The sequence below is a fragment of the Telopea speciosissima genome, chromosome 8, assembly GCF_018873765.1.
Source record: "Telopea speciosissima isolate NSW1024214 ecotype Mountain lineage chromosome 8, Tspe_v1, whole genome shotgun sequence".
NCBI lineage: Eukaryota > Viridiplantae > Streptophyta > Magnoliopsida > Proteales > Proteaceae > Telopea > Telopea speciosissima.
In genome coordinates, this window is record NC_057923.1 from 1,240,391 (window position 1) to 1,257,480 (window position 17,090).

General features: G+C 39.0%; 1 protein-coding gene across 2 annotated transcripts; it reads left to right on the top strand.

The window, feature by feature from the left end:
* Nucleotides 1–3,780: 3,780 nt before the first annotated feature.
* Nucleotides 3,781–12,794, top strand: LOC122670520 (DNA cross-link repair protein SNM1). 2 transcript variants are annotated; one of them, XM_043867429.1, is made up of 9 exons: nucleotides 3,781–4,270; nucleotides 9,745–9,925; nucleotides 10,303–10,542; nucleotides 10,649–10,793; nucleotides 11,469–11,603; nucleotides 11,847–11,913; nucleotides 12,119–12,196; nucleotides 12,504–12,556; nucleotides 12,690–12,794. In XM_043867429.1, the coding sequence occupies exons 1-9, from the start codon at nucleotides 3,817–3,819 to the stop codon at nucleotides 12,786–12,788; spliced, it is 1,452 nt and encodes a 483-aa protein (XP_043723364.1). In that variant the 5' UTR covers nucleotides 3,781–3,816; the 3' UTR covers nucleotides 12,789–12,794. The 2 variants fall into 2 exon arrangements, with proteins under 2 accessions (XP_043723364.1, XP_043723366.1); XM_043867431.1 differs by having other exon boundaries at nucleotides 11,859–11,913.
* Nucleotides 12,795–17,090: the final 4,296 nt, after the last annotated feature.

Genomic DNA, 17,090 nt, shown 5'->3' on the forward strand with positions numbered 1-17,090 from the left:
AAGTTTTTTTATTTTTTTGGGGGTTGAAAGATACTTTATTTTTTTAAGCGTAAAAAACACAAGATATCCGAGTTACAAGCATCAAATAGCCAGTGAGTGGAAGGGTGCCAAGCTATCTCACACGCACAAGACATGGCTTTCCGAGCCAGGGAGTCAGCCACGCTGTTAATCTCCCTGGAGATGTGGTTGAAGCTAACCGAGGTAAAGTAAGAAGAGGCCAGATGAAGGATATCCTCAACAACACTAGCCACTCTGATAGGTGGTTGAGGAGGGGGGGGAACCTGAAAGCTAAGTCACCAGCTGCAGGCAATCCGATTCCACAACCAAGTCTTCAAGACCTTCCGAGATGGCCAGCAATAAACCAGATCTAAGGGCCAACGCTTCTCCTTCCAGGGTAGAAGAGAAGGAAGCCGAAGACGAGACAACCGCAATAGGGAGACCGGCATCATTGCGGATCACATAACCCAAGCCCCCTGCAACCCCTTTTGTTGAAGCATCAGAGTTCAACTTGTAGAACTTTGACTGAGGTGGAGACTAGGTAGCTGAACTTTTGTTTTGTGGAGAGGGAGCAGTAGTGGAGCCAGTTGTGATAGATTGGAGTTCATGAAGCCTTTCTTCAGCATTGTTGATAACTTCAAGAGGGGAGAATAGTCTCCCAGTAAACAACATCTCATTTCGCGCTTTCCACAGGGCCCAACAAATAAAGGCTGCCAAACTGGACATTTCTTTTCCTGCCTTCTTGTTGGAGGGGCAGCGAGATCGCCATTGCTGAATAAAGCATTGGAGCTTAGGATTGGGAGGGGGAATAAAAGAAAGGTGACACCCAAACCAAACTGATCTTGCAAAGGGACAGTCAAGGATAATGTGATCGGTCGTTTCTAAGACACCACATCTTGGGCACCCCGGATCAATATTGAATTTCCTCCTTATTAGACCTACCCCTGTAGCAATCCCAGAGGAACAAGCACGCCATAAAAAATTCCTGACTTTTGGGCTGGTATTGCAATTCCAAATATTCTTCCAAACTTCATCTGGAATGTCATTGGGCAAAGCTGTAGAAGAAGAAGCTGCAACAGTTCTGTCTTTACCAAGGTTCTAAAACTCGGGTTTCGGCTAGGTTTCGACCAGCCAGAAAATGAGTTTGTCTCGGTCGAAACCTAGGACTTTCTCCAAGCTAACTCGAACCTTGGTTTCGAGGCCCAGAAGTTGTTTTTTTTTGCCCTGATTCTTATTGTGTTGCCTATTTTTGACATTTCAAACTCAATCCATGTATTAGTTCCACATAGAGAACACTAAAAATATTACTTATGGTTTTGATCCAAGTTTGATACTGTATATTGTTCTTGGACATGGTATCGAATAAGGTTTGACCGGAACATAACTCATTCAATATAAATGAGATTTAAGCAAACTTGGATTTGTTAGAAAGCTTTGTTTTGATAGATTTCCAACAAGTCTAAGATTGCTTAAATCTAATTTATATTGAAGGAGTTATGTACCGGTCAAACTTAATTTGGTGTGTGCGAATGCTGTCAAAATCGCTCTAAATGAAAATATTTTTTTGGACATCAAAACAAATGAATATTTTACCGCACTTTTGGTTTTTATAAATGTTTTAACATATTAAGATTTATGGAATTTTTAGATTTGACAAAAACCCTAGTATTAAAAAGTTGAAAATTGCACCTAACAACTACCATCGATAATCTAGTTTTTGTTCTTGAACTAGGGGGTTGACTTTTTTTTTCTTTTGGATATTGATTTTTTAACTATTTTTATTGGATTCAAATAGGGGATATTTACTTATTTATGAATAATAACTTAAGTAAATGAAATACAAATACAAAACCATTTACTTAAATGATATTAGACATAACTAAGTGTCTGTCCTGACTCTTATATTTCTAGCCTGGTTTCTGGCAATTTTTTGTATAAATACCTGTCTGTCCTAGTTTCGAGCCAAGTTTCCCCTAGTTTCAATGGGCATATGTGTCGAAACCACCGAATATGGTCGAAACCATCGAAACCCGGTCGAATCCAAGGATTTTATAAAATCTCCCTTCAACTCATCTCGGAAACCTGCGAAACCGAGTTAACTCGATGGTTTCGATAGGTTTCGGTCGAGTTTTTCTTCTATGCTCTTTACTGTCTCTTTGGTTACAAAGAAAGTGATATCCAGCCTTCACAGAGTAGATCCCATTTGATGAACCTCCCCACACTCTACGGTCTGGGTACCCAAAGTTTCAAAAGTGAAATTTGGGATACCCTGTGAACTATTTTTTTTTTTTACAAAGCAGACATATTTCTTATTTTACAAATCAATATGATAGAGAGTAGAGTACCTGCTTGCTTAGAGAACCCTCTCCCATACTAAATATTTGATTGCATCCATAAGTCCTATTTTCCCCATACAAGTGTTCGAGTATAGATAAAAAAAAAATAAAGAAAAAAAATCTCTATTGGGTGGTAATGAACCCAAATTCACACTGATCAATCGGGAGCCGCCACGTGTCCCGACCCAAAGAGGTGGGCCATCCCAGGCCCGACGGAGAACCAACTCAAACATGAACCACAAGCGGCCCCCCAGGCGTAGCCTCACGGACGCGGCCTCACGGGCGCAGCCTACAGGTGCAGCCTCACAGGCATGGCCTCATGGGCACTGCCTACACGCGCGACCTCACAGGAGCAGCCTCACCAGGAGCGGCCTCCCAGGCGTTGCCTCAGGCAAAGCCACGAGCTTGAACCCAGGCAAGACCACGGGCATGGACCTCGGGCACAGATCGGACCTTGGACGTAGACCGAGACCCAAGACCAGCCTACAACCACCGCCATCCACAAGACATACACTGTCTCAAGGGCACTAGGCCGCCGCCTACCAGCCACACAGACCCATACGGACTCCGAACACCATGGACCTTATCTAACACGTACCAACATCTATCTATTAAGCACATCTCTACTGGGACACTACCTCCCGCAGGAGGCAACCAACCTAGGAAGAACCCTGCTACCCAGGGATTCTATCAACTACGAGAACTGTTCGTCATCGATTGGGACTATCCACACCGCCACGTTCCACTATAAAAGAGAAGGTACTTTACCCCATCAACCAATCTTGAATTCTAACTATTCATCTGTTTGTTCAGAGAGATCTAACTTAGGAATCGGAGAGTCCTAGGCCGAAACCACACCGGTTCTCTTTTGTCACCCAGGTCCTTTTGCAGGTTACAGCACTCGAGGGACCACCGGACGATTTCTTGACGCAACAGATGGTGTTTCTTATGCTCTCTTATGGGTGAGCACGCCTGGGTATCTACCTAGGGGGCCGAAGTGTCATCTCAAGGTGTTCTCTAAGAAAGTGTAGAAAACACCACCAAGTAGGGATCTCTTGCCCAAAATTTTAATTCTTAGTATGCTCTTCCTCTCCCCCGGTTCTCTCAAAAGATTTCCTTTTACTATGTTTTTCCACCCTGGAAAATTAGAACTTGATGCAATTGACAGGTGATCCTGATGCATGTAAGACATGACACGTGTTCACCGTGCATTGTTAAAAAGGGAATCATGAGAAATTCGGTGGAGCGGCCACGACAGATCGAATCGGGATGGAACAGCTGATCCGTTTCAGGTATCTGGATTCTGGAATCGAGGTCCGAATGTCCGATCCGATTTCCAATACTAGTTCACTTCACGCCATCTCTTTCGAATACGAAGGTTTTCGTTTTCCCGCGGTGACGCCGTCTGATAAAATGATGACAGAAAATTAAAAGAGGGGGCGAAATGAGCTCCTCTTTTAGTTTTCTGACTGTTAATCAGAAGATGCTTACAGACGAAGCTGAGGATATATCGATTGACGATGACATCGACGAGAACGGGTTTCCTTCTTTTCAGCTAGTTTCGGAAGAAGAAGAAGAAACGAGAGAAAATAATGGAGTTGAAGATCCATCCGTTGGAACTTCACAAGAGGGCTTCGCTTCTGATTTTTATCGCAGTGGAACAGATTGGTCATGCTTGTTGGAGAGGAATCCGCAGAAACAGAAAAGGCTTAAGCAAGCAGACCTGTTCCAGGTATGGGGTTTCAAGAAGACCACTGGATCGAATTCCGGATCTAAGGTATCGTCTTTACCTTTGAGGGAGAAGAATACGATGCAATCAATCTCCCCTGAGCGGCTCAACGACCATATGAATTCAAAAGTTCCTTCTTTTGGGAAGATGAGCAATAGGGGTGGCGATAATAGCCGGCGTATTTGCCCCTTCTATAAGAAAATCCCTGGTGAGTTTGTACTTGAAATTTCAGTCTGGGTTCAGTTCTCCCTCTAAATGTCGGGGGTGAAACTTGAAAATCTTTGGAGAATTACTTATGGAGGTATCGGTTCCGTCCAGAAATGATTAGATTACGAATGGCTTGAATGTAGCCCTCGATAATTTGAATGTGTTGCTTGAGGTCTACATTTGATGGATTTACACTTGGTCGCTTTCTCTGTCTATCTCTTTTAATTCTTTCTTCAGTTCCGACGTCCTACTTTGCATGTATGTTCAATCTATCTTCCTCAAGTTTTTTTTTTGGGCGATATAATATATATTATAAAATGCAAAAGGGGAGGGGATTTATAAAAGTTTTTTATTTTGGCTACGAAGATAATCTCATAATTTTCATAACAAACAAAAAAAAATCCTATTGACCCATCATCAACATAAATGTCGTTCCATGTTGTTCATCTGTAAACTGAATAAAGAATAGAAGATTACTATACTATGTGGATCCAAATTGGTAGTGTGTAGGTGATTCTCATAGAACATCATGCTTAGCTTCTGCATGCTTGGATTTACTGAAATTTTAACATCACAAAGGGTGATGCACTCACTTTGAACTCCCATGTGGTAGAGGTATATACTGAAGGCAACAATGATAATTTACATTTTGATTTTAGTTTAGACAAGAAGCCTCCCACCTCTCTCAACTCAACTAAGTCTTCTTTCATCTAAATGTGATTGGCTACGTGAATCCTGTTTCCCTGTTCAACTCTTTTAAAAGCCATTTTTTATTGTCAACCAAAGCTGTTCATATATTTTCTTACAACTTCTTCCCAATTCATTTTAGTTTTACCCCTTCAGCTAGAGGGCACCTTAACCAAACAACAAATTAAAATTCTCATCTAAAAGGCAGGTTTAGTTACCGGAGCTTCTAGATGTCATATTTTCAGAAAACAGAAATTTCCTCAAGAAGCTGCCTATATGTCATACTCGATTTTAGTTAAGCCTATATGGCATACACACAGCATATTTTAGTACTAGCAGATGAAGACAAATCTAAAACTTCCTGGGTACAAACTATAGAAGCATAGATATACGATGGGCATAGACAAAAGCAGGATAAAATGGATATGGTTTATCTTTTATTTTGACTTATTACAATCTAATAATAGCAGGAGAAAGATTTATAAATTGTCAAAGCTATAAGATATTAAATTTTAAAAAAAATGATAAATAGAACATGTAATGAGATCAGAACTTAACCAGCCAGATAACTAAAAGAATGAAGGAGAAGAGAGAAGAAAAAGATTGTAGACTGAGAGAGAGAGAGGAAGGATGTGTGATAGATTAGAGAGAGCAATCCGGCAACTAATGTTATATATATATATATATATAAAACTACAGATTACAATCATAAAGCAAAACAGACTCTAACTTAGCTAATCCTAACTGATCCTAGTCACACTAGGAAACTTCACCTAGTTATAATAGGAAAGTCTAACATAACCATAGAAAGAAACAAATACCAATCCCACGGTAGAGGTCTATGGACACCCATAGACCTCCAACTGATATACAAATGCACTCAACAGAACATTATCAAGAAGAAGACCTATATATCATACACAAAGTATATGTTTGTATTAAATATGTTAATATTAACACATGCAGAATTAAACCAGGACCTAATCCGAAGCCTGACATTGTATAGACTTTGATATCAGTCATTTTTAGCTATCTAAATGGATTCATTGTTGTATAATGGTGAGTATTCCTGCAGATAAGGTTCATCCCTTGGTGGTTCAATTTATAAGAACTGTTGGCCATGTGCTATGCACATGCATGTAAAATTGGTCTTTTGTTTTTCTTAAATTTTTTTTTTTGGTGTAGGAAGTAAGAGAGAGATATGTAAGTGGGGTAATGTAGGGGTGCTGTGCTTAAGAGGAGGAGACAGAGAAAAGATCCAAGTATCCAACAAGACCAAGAGCTTGCAGTTTCTTAACCATTTTGTGGCTATCATTTTATGGACATTTTTTTTTTAATTTACTATTCTCACCTTAGTTTTCATCTCTACCTTAGTATATTAAGGGTATTTCCAGGAATTTACAGAATCAAGGTTTGGCTTCCCCAGGATAAGTAGGAAGATGGGTTCTCTTAATGTATTATAATATATAAGTTGACAAGTTTAGCGATGGGTAGGGTTAAAGTTGTGAGTTATGAACCTCTAGGATTTTGTTCTGAAGGCAAAGAAGCTTCCAGCCAGCACCACAATTTATTTAACAAGGTGTCCTTGTTGTGGTTTTATTTTTACTTTTATTAAGGTGTGTAGCTTGGTGGTTTGACCTTGTACTCATCTGAAAACGAAAAGAAATAAACAAAAATCGCTAGGCATCATGGAGCCTGTAACAGGTTACAATAGAGAAACCAGAGAACTGAGAGAGATGAAGAAGGGAAAAAGGGGACTGATTAGTTGTGTTGGATCAAACTAGTCAGTCCCCTCCCACAGGCCTTTATTTATATAGAGTTAGAATACAAGCAAAGACTCCAAACCCTACGAGGAATCACCAAAATAGAAATAGAAACATAATTACAGTAGGAAACCAGACTAGGACTAGGACTAGATTAACTAGGACAGACTGACTCTTACAACTATAAAAGGAGACACGTAGGAGTTAGGCATGTCAATTAGAATATTCCGAGGCAGCCCTAACCCTAGTGCTTGATATATTTTAACACTCCCCCTCAAGCTGGAGCGTACAAATCACCTTGGCCCAGCTTGGAACAACTTCTTCGAAAAGCAGGTTCAAACAGCGGTTTGGTAAACATATCACCGAGTTGGTTGGTAGTTGAAACAAGTGGAGTAGAAACCAACTTCTTCATTACAACATCCGAACAAAGGGACAATCAACTTCAATGTGCTTGGTCCTCTCATGAAACACTGGATTGCTTGCAATATAAATAGCAGCTTGATTATCACAAAACATCTGCATAGGTTGAGTGATAGGAAATCCCAACTCTTGAAGCAATGATTTTATCCATATTAACGAAGTTGTAGTATGTGCCATTGCCCGATACTTAGCTTCAGCATTAGATCTAACAACAATAGCTTGTTTCTTGCTTTTCTAGGTAACTAAGTTACCACCCACAAAGGTACAATAACCGATCGTAGGACGCCTATCACCATCAACACCAGCCCAATCAGCATTAGATACCTAACCAGATTAACATTTTGATTAGGTCAATAAATGAGTCCCTTACCAGGAGCACCTTTTAAGTATCGTAACACACGACAAGTAGCATCCCAATGAATTTTCTTTGGAGTTTGCATAAATTGACTAATAACTCCAACGACAAAGGATATATCTGGTCGAGTAACAATAAGGTAAATGAGTTTCCCAACTAATCTTCTATACCAATAGATATTTATAAAATCTTCTCTCACTGGAACCAAGCTTTTGATGGGGATCCATGGGAGTATCTGCCGGTTTGGAAGCAAACATTCTAGTTTCAGACAGAAGGTCAAGGGCATATTTCCTTTGTGATAAGCTAACACCTTTCTTGCTTCGTAAAATTTCAATACCAAGGAAATACTTGAGAACACCCAAGTCTTTCATCTGGAAAATGCTGATGAAGATAGGATTTAACTTGAGCACTACCAGAAACATCATTACTAGATATAATAATATCATCCACATAAACTACCATCACAACCATTTTTGAATTCTGGTGACGAACAAATACGGAATGGTCAGTTTAATACTGTGAGAACCCAAACTGAGTTAGCATGGTTTGAACTTATCAAAACATGCTCTTGGAGATTGTTTCAACCCATAGATTGCCTTACAAAGCTTGCATACTTTGGTGGAATTCTCCCCCTGAACAATATACCCTGGAGGTTGCTCCATATACACCTCCTCTTGAAGATCACCATAGAGAAAAACATTTTTGATATCCATCTGATACATGGGCCACTCTAAGTTGACAGCCAGAGAAATAAGAACACAAACAAAATTTAAGTAAGCAATAGGCGAGAAAGTTTCAAAGTAATCAGCACCATAGGTTTGGGTATAGCCTTTAGCAACTAATCTAGCCATAAACTGCTCAACAGACCCATTCAGATTGTATTTGATAGTATAAACCCATCAACACTTGACAAGATCCTTCCCAGTAGGTAATGAAACAGAGTCTTAAGTTTCTCTAGATAATAAAGCATCCATCTTTGTGTCCATTGCTGCCTGCCAACCAGGGTGAGAAAAAGCCTCACGGTAGGTTTTAGGAACAAAGTTAATACATAAGGCAAAAGCAAGTGGGTGATAGTGGGATGGAAGATGAGAAATGGAGACATACTGCTCAATAGGATAAACAATTAAGGATTTGTGGGACTTTTGAGTACAGGAGCGAGTACCTTTACGAACAACAACTGGTAAGTCGATGGAGACTTCAACATCAGAATCAAATTGAGTGGATGGAGGCGCGTCATCTACAGTAGTGGATGGCATCTATGGAACATTGGTAGCAGAGGGTAATGTATTGGGTATTGTGGTGTCCGAGACAGTAGTACTGGTGGATGGTAAGCCAAGTAGTCAACGTCGGTGATAGACCTGAACTGGTTTAGGGGATGGTATGGGTATGGTAACCGGGCAATAGAAGAGTAAAATTAATGCAACAAAGTAATCCAATCAATGGATCAAATGTACCTTCTACATGGAGCAATTGAGCTTCAAATATGTAGCCATTTGAATGGCTGAACAGATATTAGGTATTGTGTTAAAAAATTCCAAAAACTTGAATTCGCAGGAGTTGTAGAGTCAATCTTGAATGAAGTGCTTCCTATAGATGCAGAATAATAAGTAAGATGCCCTAGCTTATTGTTATTAGATCATCAACTAGGGCAAAATCAACCAAACATTGGCAGCATGAAGGCTGTGATCAGAAAAGCTTGAAACCCTTGAAAGACTCTCAAATCAGCAGTGAATACTTTAGCAAATTGTTGATATCAGTGCTCTGACACCATGTAACAGGTTACAATAAAGAAACCAGAGAACCAAGAGAGATGAAGAAGGGAAAAAGGGGACTGATTAGTTGTGTTGGATCGAACTAGTCAGTCCCCTCCCACAGATCTTTATTTAAATAGAATCAGAATACAAGCAAAGATTCCTAATCCTACTAGGAATCACCAAAATAGAAAAAGAAACATAATTACAGTAGGAAACCAGACTAGGACTAGGACAAGACTAACTAGGACGGACTGACTCTAATTACAAGTATAAAAGGAGACACCTAGGAGTTGGGCCTCTTGATTAGAATAAGACTATTCTAATCGAGATAGTCCTAACCCTAGAGCTCAATATACTTTAATTAACAGAGCCAAATAAAAAGAGAAAAAGAATGAAAGACTCTATACTCTAATTGTGTTATTATATATTACTTAATAGAGTTTAACTGTATATTTAACTTGTTCTTAAAGGGCCCTGTTAATTGTTATGTTTTCAGGAACTCCATTCACCGTAGATGCATTCCGTTATGGTCTTATTGAAGGATGTGCTGCATACTTCCTTAGCCACTTCCACCATGATCATTACGGTGGCTTGAGCAAGGGATGGTCACATGGGCCCATCTATTGTACTCCTCTCACTGCTCGCCTTGTGAGAATGTGTCTATTAGTAAATCCCTCGTAAGGACTCTATGCCTAATACTTCCCCTAAGCAAAATGTTGCAAGTAGTTCCTGTTTGTCTTAAAATTTCTTCAAATTTTTGTATCACTTGGAATGCAATAAACTGCAGAAAATTGCATTATGACATGGGAGAAATGAAAATTTATCCTCCCAATTATTTGAATGCTGGGAAACATGTAACGTTGAAACAGTCACTACTCAGTGCAGAAAAAAATGTTATAAAATTCATTGAAGGTGCCAAATTCCCCATCTATTGTTTGCCATCTTTTGCTTTTAGGCCCAGGAAGGTTGAGGGTTCTATCATCCTGTGGGTAATATAACCACTGTTATCTTTGTCCTACCCTAAATTTATTTTAGTATGATTCTCTGTTTGCAGATTCATCTGTCCTTTGGAACTAGAGACTGAACATGTTATTGAAGGCATCAAAGTGACAATGCTGGATGCTAATCATTGTCCTGGTGCAGCACTTATTCATTTTCGTCTGGAAGATGGACGTAGCTATTTGCACACTGGAGACTTCAGGGCCTGTAGATCAATGCAGTTGCATCCGCTTCTTGCAAACCATCAAATTAATGTGCTTTACCTGGACACCACTTATTGCAACCCAAAATACAGGTAATACCTCCTCTAGGTAGCCCTGTTGCTTCAACTTAACACTTCATTATTTGCTTTATTTTTCTTCTTCTTTCCAATTATGCGGTTGTATTTTCTTTCATTTCAGGTTCCCCTCCAAGGAAGATGTTTTGGATTTTGTTGTAATGATAACTAAAAAGAGTCTCACAAAGCAGCCGAAAACCCTTATCGTTGTTGGAGCATACAGTATTGGGAAAGAGTGTGTTTATCTTGCTATTTCTAAGGCATTAGGGGTATGCTGATTAACATTCGTTCTATTTTTGTGCTTGATGAGCCATCCAAGTCGTTGGGAGCCAAGCGATATACATTTTATGGGAAGATGTTTTACTTTTATGGAGAAGGTTCTCCAAAGATCCATTCTCGTATTATACATTTATACTTTGCAAAGTTAACTCTGTTTAATGTTAAGAGAAGTTTGCTTGGCCTGGACATGATCCTTGTTCAAGTTGGCCATTTCCATTGAAAAACTAAAGTTGGTAACTTCTGTTAAAAATTTTAAAATTTAAAACCAATTCTTTAATTAATAGTCTGAGCAAGTAATTCTCTGTTTGAACTTTGAAATGTTTTTGCTAACTTTTCGGATTCTTTAAGTACTTGACTTCACTGAGGCAGCTGAATATTTTAACGTTTTCTTTGGCATTTGGATATTTAGAGGATTGAGTCTATCTTCATGACACATGTCAATCGGGTTGCAATGATTTAAGAGATTTATTACTTTGTTATGATTGTCGCAGCTTTCTAGGTCTATTATTTCATATCTTGTTTAAAGTTATTCTGAAACTCAAAACCTGAACTCAAAACCTGATTTCCCCTCCCTTGAAGAAAATGAAATGTGATATGGTACCAAGATTAAGATTTTTAAGATTAAAGATAAGGGCATAATAACCAAAATTCTGTGACTTGTTTAGGTCAAGATATATGCAAATTCTTCAAGGAGGCGGATTCTAAAGTCATTTAGTTGGCCTGAGCTGTCAGGAAAACTCTGTTCACATGGGGAGGAGACACCTCTTCATATTCTACCTATGTCATCGCTGAGACCTGAGGTTTGAAGCTTTGTTTTTGTTATTTGATTGAATGATTTAATTGTTATAATTTAAGGGGAAAGGTTTCATACACGGTAGTGTAAATCGTGTATGTGAGAGAGTGGGAGTTTCAAGGAATTAATTAATGGGTGGGGATTTATGACTTTTCCAATTCTTTGTGAGAGACCCTCTCACATACACGGTTTACACAGTCGTGTATGAAAACTTTTCCCATTATTTAATCTACTGATATTTCGCTTCTAGACTTTGAAGCAGTACTTAGTGACCTACATGCATCAATATACCTCAGTTTTGGCATTTCGGCCGACAGGTAAACAAAATTTCTACTATAGCTGTCTATTGAAATTTTCACATTTTTTTTCCCTCTATCTTGATCCCCTCCCTTGATGAATGGGGCTTCAATTTGTGCTAATGCATTTTATTTTCCTTTAAATATAAGAAGATGAATAAGTGAAGTGCTTGAAGTTGTTCTCTGATTTGTAATCCCAACTCATTTTCTTAATTTATTTCTCAAGGCTGGACTTACTCTGAGGTTACTGGGAACCACCTGAATCTAATCAGACCCCGTTCTAGTGGCAATGTCACAATCTACGGTAAGTTATTGTAGAATTCTAGTTGTTGTGCTGAAGCAGCTATGCTCATACAAATGAGGTCACAGGTTACAATCAAATGCATTGCACATGGGCTGCAATGTGCTTCCTATAGTTTGCACTTTGTAAATCCCAAACTCCATATTTAAATCTGAATACCAACTACCTTTTTATGGGTGTATAATATTTTCTGTTTGAAATGTGAATTTTATGACCTCCACCATATCATATGTATGGTGTATATATTTCAATCCCTTCGAGGTAGCTCTTTCAAGAATGATCAAGACTCTTTTGTTGCCATTGACATCAGGTGTCCCATATAGTGAGCACTCCAGCTTCTTGGAACTCAGGGAATTTGTGCAGGTATTGAGGGTATTTATTTTTGGATTACATTCAGATGATCTATGTATAGCTCCTATCTCTCTAGCGTGTGTGCATGAATCCTATCTCCATGTTGTGCAGCATCTGATAACTGATATTCTTGTTATTTTTCCAGTTCTTGAAGCCTGACAAGATAATCCCCACAGTTAATGTTGGCAATGCTGCTCACCGAAATCAGATGCAGTCCTACTTTCAAGAATGGCTGAAAGCCTGATGTTGTTACATTTTTACAAGCTCAATCCCAACTCCCAAGATGGTGCATCTTGTTGTCACCAAAATGGTGAAGTGTGAAACTGTAACTTTCTTTTGATTTTCCATTGTTTTATTTTCAAAAGATATTTAACACAAGCATAAAAAAGGTTTCTCAAAATAATTTGAAAATGTATATCATTATTAAAAAGCTATACTTTTTTTAAGTGAACAATGTGAAATGACATGATTTACCCTCATTGAAGGGAGAAAAAAGTGTGTTAAGACTAAAAGGACAAAAATAAATAAATAAATAATAAAGAGTAACTTTTTTTCATCAATTTTGATTACAACAAGATTTTCCTTAATTTATTGAGTAATGGGTGGTAATTGGGTAGTGGGTGTTCTAAGTTTTTCCTTTGATTAAATAGGCATGTGCCATTGTTATTGGGATGGATATGAGTCACAGAGGGATAGCCAAGTCTGGCTCTGCCCTATCGTGAACCTTCGACTTCAAAATATATAAGGCAAGTTTCCTCTGCATTGTTCAGTGTAGAGAAACTTCTCCGGGTGATCCATCCATGTATTGATGTACGAACCCTACTAAAAAAAAAAATTTCTTCAAAAAAAGGTTTGGCCATGTGACAGGATAAAGTGGTGAATCTGAATATTGAACAAGATAGGGTGTAGAAACTTTAGACTGGATTAATTAATTGTCAAATTTGGAAATAATAAAAAAATCAATTGTTATATGCCTCCAAAGTAGTGGCATGAATATTTTTAGGGTAAAGGACACGTACCCCCTATAATGCACCCAATATTCCTCGTACCCCTCTAAGCGGTTCAATATTCCATGTACCACCTCTCAATATTCCACGTATCACCCCTGTTTTACACCCCAAATGCCAGATAGGTCCATTCCGTTAAATACCACTGTTAGATGCTAAAATTTTGACCATTTTACCCTTTGCTCTATTTTCTTAAATCTGAAAAGACTTAATTACCTTCACTTATTTGTTACCCTAAATTAATTCAAAATGACCATTTTACCTTTGGTTGTATTTTTATAAATGAAAAGACCTAATTGCCCTCACTTATGTATTACCCTAACTAGGGGTGTAAATGAATAGCCGAAATCCGTTTTCGTATCCGTTTAGCACTATCCGAATCTGTTCGAAAGCTAAACGGATGCGGATACGGATAGGCTATATCTATCCGAAAAACTATATTTACATGTAAACGGATAAAATATCCGATCTGTATCCGTGTCCGTATCCGTTTAGCACTATCCGAATCCGCCCGATAGCTAATCGGATGCAGATGCGGATATAGCACTATCTGAGCCGAATCCGATCCGTTTACCGTCCTAACCCTAACCTAATTGGAAAAGACTATTTTACCCCTAAATATTTGTTCCTAAAAATCAACCCAACCTAACCGTTGCATACCCAAGCCCTTTTCCGGCGACTTCCTTCCTTCTCCGGCTACGATAACCCTGCAGGTAACTCTTTTCAGCTTCTCCTTCTTCTACTTCTTCTATGCTCTTTCTTCTCTAAAATTTCGTAATTTCAATCCAAAATTAGGGTTCTTCTGTAGTCAAAAATAAAAAAAACCTCATTTCAGAATTCAGATCCGTTGCTATAAATACGGAAACCTATATGTATCTTCTTCGTTATTCCATGGTGCTTAGTGTACTGAGAGTTTCTCCGTGACTCTCTCACAGAGTAAAGAGGGAAATTCGATATGCCCTAATTCACCTTCGTTTGTATATTCTAGATTCTCTTGCTCTCAGTTCATTTTCACGTCTCAATCCTCATTGCTCTTAAAAAAATCCCAATTTTTTATCTTTCAATTCCCGCATTTATCGAGAAATTGGGACTAGCCTCTTTTGCTGCTACAGTTCGAGAAGAGAACATGGGTTTAGCTAGTAAGATTCAATGCGTTGGTCTTCGATCGAGTTTCTTCACTGGTTCAGCTCTTTTAGATGCTCGAAGAACCAGTATCCAACCTCGTTCTATGCGAATTGTGGCTTCACTAATTCAGACCAGGAGAAGAACTGATGAGTTAGTTAAACTTAGCACCTTATGTAACCCTAGAAGCAGAAAGCCGAGGGTTTCTGCGGTTGCTGTAGAAACGTCTGTGTAGAAGATATAGAGTCTCTCGTCTCGGAGAATTCGGTCGATGGGAATAAGCAGAACCGAGCGAAGAAGAGTTGGGAAGTCGCCGGAGCAGGGAGCTGGACGCCTAGCCGGAGCAGCAGGTCCTCCCCAGCTTTTCGTTTCTTGAATTCTTTCTCCACCGGTTAGGTTGGATTGGTTTTTAGGAATAAATATTTAGGGGTAAAATAGTCTTTTTCAATTAAATTAGGTAATACATTTAAGTGAGGGCAATTAGGTCTTTTCATTTATAAAAATAAAACAAAAGATAAAATGATCATTTTAATTAGTTTAGGATAACAAATAAATGAGGGTAATTAAGTCTTTTTAAATTTAAGAAAATAGAACAAAAGGTAAAATGATCAAAATATTAGCATCTAACGGTGGTATTTAACGGATTGGACCTATCTAGCATTTGGGGTGTAAAACAGAAATGATACATGCAATATTGAGCCATTTAGAGGATAATACGTGGAATATTGAGTCATTTAGGGGGTACGAGGAATATTGGGTGCATGATAAGGGATACGTGTGCTTTACCCATATTTTTATGTATTTAGCATGCACGTTCTCTACAGCCTACTTGTTTACGTACACCGGTGGGTGGGCTCACTTTTGTACCTAGGTAGTAGGTCTAGGTGTAGGTGGTGGGGAGAATGGGACTCTGATATTACTACTTTACAAACACCTCCATTAAAAGTGGGCACAGCGTTTCATTGGCTAAAGCTATCCATGACATACCGCAGTGCAACCCCCTCCCCCTCTCCTTGGCTCTCCTCCCCCTCCCTGCCTCCCATCCCCTATGGACCAAATAGAGTAATAGACAATCCGGGATGGTCACAAGTCACAACGGAAAGAGAGAGAGAGAGACCGACATCTCTACTTCCTTCTCTACACACAAGATTCACTCTTGCAATTACCAACGTTAATTCGAGCTCTGTCCGACTGTCCCTTACTAGATTATAGGAAGCACGAATCGTGGAATTGTAAGAGTGGGGTCCATTCTCTCTTATTAGAGAAATTAAAGGTGGCAGCAAATTGGAGGTGATAATTATTCTAGGAAGCACATGTGGGTTTCTTGATCTTGTTAATTTTCTTCCCAGTTTAGTGACAAGAAATTTGTTGCAATGAATTCAATTAATTTTTGGATTCGCACTTAAACATTGTTTTAGAGTTATGGTATCCAGAATGGGTATCGGATCAATATTGACAAAGATGAATGTATCAGATAAATTTGTCCCTGATTCTTCTTTAAAAATAAAACTTTTAATCGATTTACCCATTGTATGTATCGTGTGACACCGATACGATATCAGCAATGTGCAAAACTAGTAAGTATCCGATACCTATACTTAGAACCATATGCACTTAAATGATCCAAAGAGAGAACCACATTGGGTTGGATTTTTCTTTTTTTTTGATGAAAAGTTTTGTGGGGATTAGGGAATGTACCACCCACTTCCAGATACAGAAGGAGCCCCACCCCATCTCATGCAAGGCGGAAATCCTACTCCTTAAACGAAGGTGGTGCAGGCAATACATGGTCAGACATCGTTTATTGTATGCTTCTCACAGTCACAGCTTCACAGGAGTAGTTAATGATTGTCGGACAGGTATTCAAAAACGAATAACAACCCTTACCTCACTTTTGACCACACTCCCCTTCGGCGCCCTCTCTGGCTCTCTCACTTTTCCCCCAAAGAGGAGCAAAAATGGAAAAGCACTCATTCCTCCACTCCTCCCTTCCCGCCTTTCTTTTTTACCTTTTACCCCTACTGTAGTCCCGTTTTTTCGTGTTCACTCACTCTTGCAAGCAACGGCGATCGTGGTTAAAATGGTCAATTAGATTCTAATAATTGCATTAGATAAAAGAAGGGGGAATACTATTAGGAAATAGATTATTTGCTGTAGAAAAAGTGTTTTGTTTTTTTAATTAATTTTTGATTGGTAAAAAGTAAGGAAAAGGTTTACTATGTTTAACAATTCCGACATTTTCCATACGGGTTGGCGATCCGATCCGCCTCTGCCTGAAAACTCGCCACCGAATTCCGCCCTCCCCTCCTCCTCCTATACTCGCCTCTGCTGTCCACCCACTAATCTCTCTCTCTCTCTCTCTCTCTTTCCGGTGAGCTCAGAGTCGGATAGAGACCCAAACCAAGTCGAGATCCGTT